The sequence below is a fragment of the Prunus persica genome, chromosome G2, assembly GCF_000346465.2.
Source record: "Prunus persica cultivar Lovell chromosome G2, Prunus_persica_NCBIv2, whole genome shotgun sequence".
Taxonomy (NCBI): Eukaryota; Viridiplantae; Streptophyta; class Magnoliopsida; order Rosales; family Rosaceae; genus Prunus; species Prunus persica.
In genome coordinates, this window is record NC_034010.1 from 9,319,960 (window position 1) to 9,327,036 (window position 7,077).

At 37.7% G+C, this 7,077-nt stretch overlaps 1 protein-coding gene across 2 annotated transcripts; it reads left to right on the top strand.

Moving 5' to 3' along the window:
- On the top strand, positions 367 to 5,781 carry LOC109947560 (ABC transporter I family member 6, chloroplastic). 2 transcript variants are annotated; one of them, XM_020558020.1, is made up of 6 exons: positions 370 to 1,003; positions 1,141 to 1,362; positions 1,519 to 1,641; positions 1,869 to 2,045; positions 2,761 to 2,861; positions 5,593 to 5,781. In XM_020558020.1, the coding sequence occupies exons 1-5, from the start codon at positions 575 to 577 to the stop codon at positions 2,845 to 2,847; spliced, it is 1,038 nt and encodes a 345-aa protein (XP_020413609.1). In that variant the 5' UTR covers positions 370 to 574; the 3' UTR covers positions 2,848 to 2,861; positions 5,593 to 5,781. The 2 variants fall into 2 exon arrangements, with proteins under 2 accessions (XP_020413610.1, XP_020413609.1); XM_020558021.1 differs by lacking the exon at positions 5,593 to 5,781 and having other exon boundaries at positions 367 to 1,003; positions 2,761 to 3,404.

Below are 7,077 nucleotides of genomic sequence, written 5' to 3' on the forward strand. Positions count from 1 at the left end.
TAGAGATAGAAGAGAAGAAAAAGAGGGTGAGTGAGTGAGGAGAAAGAGAGCAGAGAAAAATTCTCCTAGAGAGAAAATTCAGTGAGCACACATATTGTAAACACTAAAAGTTGTAGCCATATTATTTTATATAGTGAAAAGTTACTGCTGCTGCTCTCCGAGGACGTAGGCATAGCCGAACCTCGTTAAATGCTGTGTCTCATGTACTTTACGTGCAGCTCAATATTCGTACATATTTAAGGTTATTTTATAACATTATTATAAATGGAAAATTGATTGAAATTTGAAAAACTTAAGGATAAGGGCCAAATTGACTATTTTGATAGGTTTGCTAAATTTACTGATTTTTATAGCTTGGTGGGTTCAGTTGAATGGGGGTCGAGTTGAGGAGTATTTCAGCAATTTGCCCTTTTAGTTATTGTCTTTTATTTATTTATTTATAAATATTTTATTTTATTTTATTTTATTTAGTTATCGTCACTCCCTCCAAAGTCCAATCTTCATAATTTCCAGGCTTCCACTTTCAGAGAGAGAATTAGAATTAGGGTTTGCACTTGCGGTGATAAGCAACTCCATGGCTCTGTTGCCATTTAATCACCCTTCTTGCACTCTTCCCTCACCACCGCCACCACCACCACAATCTTCTTCTTCTTCTTCTCCTTCTTGTCTTATTAGATATAATTTGCCCTCCAATTCTCCAGTATTTACAAGTTCTGCCGTCCTCCGCCCTCTCCGTTGGTGCTCAAACCACCACCAGCTCCGGTCTCTGACGCCGGGGAAGGTGACAGGCAGCCTCTCCTCCGCCGTGGAAACTTCAGGTTCAGGCAATAGCAGTCAAGTTGAGGAAGGAGAGAAGAAGCTGCTACTCCAAGTCAAGGATTTAACGGCGGTGATTGCCGAATCGAAACAGGAGATTCTCAAGGGCGTTAACCTCACCGTCTACCAAGGAGAGGTTCATGCCATAATGGGAAAGAATGGTTCAGGGAAGAGCACTTTTGCCAAGGTACCTATTAGCCCTGCCTTGTCTTTGTCTTGTTTGGAATCAATTCGGAACAATTAATCAATTAATTCATATAAAAGATAAAATTAAGAAAATGAAAATGTGCATCCGTACATTCATTCATTGATTCATTAGTTCAGGTTCTGGCTGGGCATCCGGAATACGAAGTTACAGGAGGCAGTGTGGTGTTTAAAGGGGAAAACTTGCTGGAAATGGCAGCAGAAGACCGGTCACTTTCTGGGCTTTTTATGAGTTTCCAGTCTCCAGTTGAGATCCCTGGTGTCACCAACATTGATTTTCTCAACATGGCTTACAATGCCCGCAGAAAAAAATTAGGACTGCCTGAGCTTGGACCAATTGAGGTAGCTAAAACATTTACTGTTTTCAAACCAGCTGACTCTGGTGGTTTAGTGCTTCATTCATATTTTTATTTAAGTCATTGTAGTTCTAATGCTTATTTCTTTCCCAAACTTGATCTTGTTTACGTTCATTCATGTCTTTGTTTATCCTCATTGCAGTTCTATGCTTATATCTTTCCCAAACTTGATCTTGTGAACATGAAGACCGACTTCCTCAATAGAAATGTTAATGAAGGCTTTAGTGGAGGTGAAAAGAAGCGCAATGAGATTTTACAACTGGCGGTATGGCTATCATTCGTAGTTAATCTTCTTGATTACGTGATTTTGATAAAGCAAAACTTTGTTCTTAAGAAAATGCCTAGTGCGTGTTGCATGCAGTTATGATATTTGTATTTCTTGGAAAATATAGTAGTAAGATTTTAATAGGTTGTCATCCCTTCACATTTCTTTAAGCTGTACTTTCTTCATTGCATGTCTTTACCGTATTCATATGCATCGTCGTAATGCAGGTTTTGGGGGCAGAATTGGCTATATTGGATGAAATTGATTCTGGGTTGGATGTTGATGCACTTCGAGATGTAGCAAAGGCAGTGAATGGGTTACTGACTCCACAAAATTCTGTATTGATGATTACTCATTATCTACGACTTCTAGAATTTATAAAGCCAACATGCATCCATATTATGGTAAGTCATTGGAAGAAATAAAAACATAAATGGATGAGAAAGGTTTTGGGTCTTAGTTCATGTTTTTTGTTGCGTGAAATTAGAAAACAAAAGGAACAAGTAAAAAGGAATTCCTAAAAGTAGAACAAGTAAAAAAGGAATCCCTTAAAGTATGACATTGTGAATCATCTAGGACTACTTAAATACATAGTTCAGATTTTTGCTTTGCTATCTGAATGGTTATGGCTCCTTGTAAGCAAATGCGCTATGGGTCGATTGATAGAATGCCATCAGATGCCCCTGATACTGTAATGGACGCCATTATTATTTCCCCTAGGAAAGAACACATAATATGCCGGGGAATTTTTTAGTTGCTTTCTTTTGGGACAAATAGGGCTTGGTTCATGCCTCCCAGCGAGTTGCCTCCCATTTTTATTTTTATCAATGAGTAAACAGGGCAGAATTAGAGAGTTTTATTATAAAAGCCCCACATGCTTATAGCGTAGGAAATATATAAAATGTGCGTAACTTTGGAGCTACATGTTCTTACTTTACTAGAACTGGAAAAACAAAATCTGTTTCTTTTGTTAAAAGAAAAGTTTAATGTTTTAGAAGGCGTAGAAAAGGTACTCAATATGGTTGACTGCCAAGAAATTATACAGAATAATAAATAAACATCTGCTGTCTAGATTCACTTTCAGTTTGGATTTAATTGTTTAAATGATTGATTTCATAGGAGGATGGGAAAATTGTGAAGACAGGCAACATCTCCTTAGCAGAGGTACTAGAAAAGGAAGGGTACAAAGCAATTTCTGCAGCATAACAACATGCAAAAAGGTATTGCTATCTCTTTCTGTCTCTTAAACCTCAAAGTATCTATAGTATTTAAATAAAAATCAGAGTAATTTTTATCTGACTTATTTAGTGAAGCTTTGCAACGTATTGTACTTGAGTCAGGAATTTGTCCATTTCAGTTGTTGAAGGTAGGGGGGAAAAAAAAAAAGAAAAAAAGAAAAAAAAAGATAAAGAAAGCTGGGTTTAGAAAAGCTCGGGTTGTTACTGATTGATGATGACTGCTATTTAGGTGTAAAACTCCATTTAGGAGGCCCTCCATTTGGATGAAGGAATTGAAAATTACATAAAATTCTAAAATGGCGGAATTTAGATTTCCATCATTTCAATTTCCGGCAATTAAAGATTTCAATGTTTGGATTTATGTATGTCGAATTTTGTAAATGACGGAATTTTGTGAATGACACTATGGAAATTGTGAAAAGGCGCATATTTTGGTGGAAATTAAACTCGGCGGGAATTTTATGCCCAAATTTCCACGAATTTTTTTGCGCGTCATTTAATAAATTCCAAACTTAAGTTGCCAAACAAGGGAATTGTCAATTTCTCCTCTTTAATTCCCAACTTTTAGCTAAATTCCGAGTTATTTTCCCTCATCCAAACGGAGGGAACCTTTTGCCCTTGATTTGGGGTCTTTGAAGTTTTGCTCTGTTTTTCTGTGTGCTTGTACTATTCTACCTCTTATATTTTTTGGTAGCGTCGATATTGCACACCAGCTCTTGCTTAGCATGTGATTTTCCTCTGAAATTGTTGTCGGAATATTACATATGACGTTTGCGAATGAACTTGACAGTCTTTTACATTGATGTCAAGGTTATGTGCATTTAAGTTTAAAAACATTTACATGTCTGTACTAATAATCTAGTGCAAGCACCAAGGTTAGTATTGTAGATGTGGTGACACTGGAATTTGTGGAAACCAGCTCCTAATTTCAGCCCCAAAGTAATTCCAAATTCTTACATTAATCACTCAATCTCAAGGGGTTGTACCAGGGTCCGAATTTTGAAGTTAAAGCAGGGATTATAATGCTGAAATTTAATTGCAGACAAGATTAATTTGGAAGCCAAGTCTGTCTAGAACTTATAGGTTTTTTACGGAGCCCCATTTGGAATTTTCTAAAAGAATTTATCGTCATTTAAGTGAAGGTAGTGCATGCTGTCTGGAACAACCTACACGAGACTCCAGAAAAAGAGTCCACCCATTTGCATATTTCTCAGTTATCATTGTCTTGGAATGCCAAAAGCCACCTATCTTGGAGGGTTCCAAGGATCTATTGCTTTTAAAACTCCCCATTTTGTTTCTGCTGGGGCATTGAGCATTGAAATGAAAGTTATGAACTTTTATCCTTAAACTTCGTATCTCCTTGGTGGCCTCTCCATTGGGTTGTGAGTTTTCTTAAACTCTGTATCTCCTTGGTGGTCCCCATTGGCGTTTCTTGGGTGGTTAGTGTTCCTTTGTGCTTCTATCTGAGCCTCCGGTATCATGTGGACCTGTTGCAACAATGATCCATAGTGTTTTCTAATGCATTATTCATGACCCTTCACGTTACCCTTGAGGGAAAACTAACTACCCCTACATGCTTTTAAAGGGAGAAACAGAATACATCTATTAGTAGAACATACCATTTTATACGCATAAGAATTAAAAATAGGTTAGAAGTCGATGGAAATATTTTTGCTCAGCACTTTAACTCAAGGTGTACCCTCACCGCCCCTTTCAACACTTGACATGTGTTTATTGGCATAACCATAGTTAACTCTTTGCTTTGTATTTATGAAACTATGATTATGTCAATAGACATGTGCCAAGTGTTGAGAAGGGCGGTGCAGGTACACCTTGGGTTAAAGTGGTGAGCAAAAATGCTCTTGAACTCAATAGGGTGTATCCTAAAATTTGTGTTATTTGCCAATAAATTAGAATCATATAGCATCTAATCAATGACTGAAACCCTACAAGATATGGCATGATCTCTGCCAAAAATAAACAACTCTTTGATAGTAAATCATCGGGCCGAAAAAACATAGAGAGATTGCAAGTTGCAACTTCACTTTTGTAATGTTGGTGATTGAGAATCATTAGATGCCCAAAGTAAAATAATAATAATAATAAAAAATCAATCAATCAATAAAAGCACCTGAATTCAATTTAACACACTTGAACCAATTCAGACCTAGAATGAATGTATGTATGTGAAGTTGTTTGGAGATTGGGGAAAGGAGTGAATAAAGAATGGGAAGTCATTGAAAAATAGAAGTCTACAGAGAGGAAAACCAATTCTGCCTGCCCCATTGGGTAGTCACTGAAACAGTGTCACATTGTAACGTTTAAGATACTTGATCAATAGGACTTTCAGTAAACTAACTGCAACTGTGATTGTGGAGCGAATCAGGAGCTGTGAACTGAAATTCCTTTGAAGGACTGTCGATGAGAATTCTGTTTCCAGAAACAGTTCAGAAGTTTCTGCCCTTAGTTTGTTGATTCCGAAACAATGACATATGTTATAGGCCAAAATATATGATGTTTAAGGAACGTTTGGATCACCTTTGCTTGCATTTCTTGAGCAACTTTAATTGTCTTGCAATTCTCATTAGGAAAAGAAACAAATTACTTGATACATTTGTTTGCTGTTGCATCTGTTGTGTATAAGTCAGGAAATGCATCTGTTGTATACAAGTCCGGAAACTAAAGTTCTTTTGGTTTTTCCTCATTCTTGCAGATGTGATAGTCTTCGGAAAACGCAGGACATCACATCTGAAGACGCAGGTACAGGAACGGGGGACACATTTTTGACACGCATTATAACACACTTTGTAGACCATTAGATTAAAACAGTTTTAATGGTTGAGATTGCATCTTATAATGTCTACGTTGGAAACATCCGAGTTCAATTTTCCTGTGCCCAATTTCCCTGTGCCTTCATGTTTCTTTCTTAATATTTCACCACCTGTCCATACTTAACAGAGAGATCAAGGAGGTTAACTCGAATTGATATTGAATAATAAAACAAATATTGAAAAGAAAACTTTGTTTTTAATGTACTCTTCATCTTCTTCCTCTGACTTTCTAACCATCCAATGAGAAAAACCCATCGATCAAAGTTCAAACCCCATCCCAATCCTTTTAGAAGTTGAAACAATAATAAAGCCAAATTGGCACTCTTCCACCGTCTTGATCCCTCGACATATCAATGTCTTGATCCCTCGTCTTGAAACAAAATAACTTCAGTTTCGTTAGGACAAATGGTCATGTCGTCAATTTTTTATTAATTTTTTATGTTAAATTTAAGCATGTGCATGGCACATGATGTACTGTTGAGGGTGAAAATCGAAAATTGCTTCACTCATGGGGTACATGGGCAATTCCTTGCACACCCAAACCCCACACTCACTCCCCCACCACTACGACTTAACTCTCCGCATCCATATAACTCCCTTCCTCCCCAAGCCAAGCCCATTAAAACCCACCACCAATCAAGGAATGATATATCTCCCTTCCTCCAATCCAACAAAGCCATGGACAACCACCTCTTAACATTGAGCCTACTCCCGACAACAATTGATGACGCTCCCACAACCCACACCTCCACCCAAACCATACCCACTGTCCTTGCGATGGCTTCTGCCTCTCACTCTATATCATATCCTCGATTTTGTTGATGAAAACAAATTTGAATATTTCATCTTGTAGAAAGAGGGGTTGGGACTGGGTGGGATGGTGAGGGTGAAGAAGGCTTGGTGGTTGTTGTGGGTTGTGTCTATTTAGGCGGAGTTTGGTTGGAGAGGTTGTGGCTACTATGGCGAGGATAGGAAGAAGATTTTTTAGTTTTTAGTTTTAGTTTTTTTTTTTTTTTTTTTTTGGGTGAAATGAATATTCAGATGATGGAATTAAAAATAATACATAAAGACCTTTTTACCCCTACATTTAAGGGAAAAGATAACAAAATTGACGGTATGACTATTTCTCCTAACGAAATTGAAGTTGGACCACGGGAACGATTTTGGAAATTGAATGACCAAAACGAGAATCGAGTCAAAGTTAAGGAACAATTAGGCCTAAAAACCCAAAAGTTGTGTGCTGGCTTTTGTTTTTGGGAATTTGGAAAATGCATGGAGTTAGGGTTGGAGTTTGGTATAGGGAGGGAGAAGGTGGTTGTGGGGGTTCTTGGGGAGGTGTTGTTGGGTGGTTGTGAGTGTGGTTGTGG

What these genes read in the sequence shown, in the direction of transcription:
- LOC109947560 (XM_020558021.1), top strand. Translation starts at nt 575, where the DNA reads ATGGCTCTGTTGCCATTTAATCACCCTTCTTGCACTCTTCCCTCACCA. An exon ending in GGAAGAGCACTTTTGCCAAG is followed by an intron (nt 1,004 to 1,140) that starts GTACCTATTAGC and finishes TCATTAGTTCAG; the next exon opens with GTTCTGGCTGGGCATCCGGA. An exon ending in CAACATGCATCCATATTATG is followed by an intron (nt 2,046 to 2,760) that starts GTAAGTCATTGG and finishes TTGATTTCATAG; the next exon opens with GAGGATGGGAAAATTGTGAA.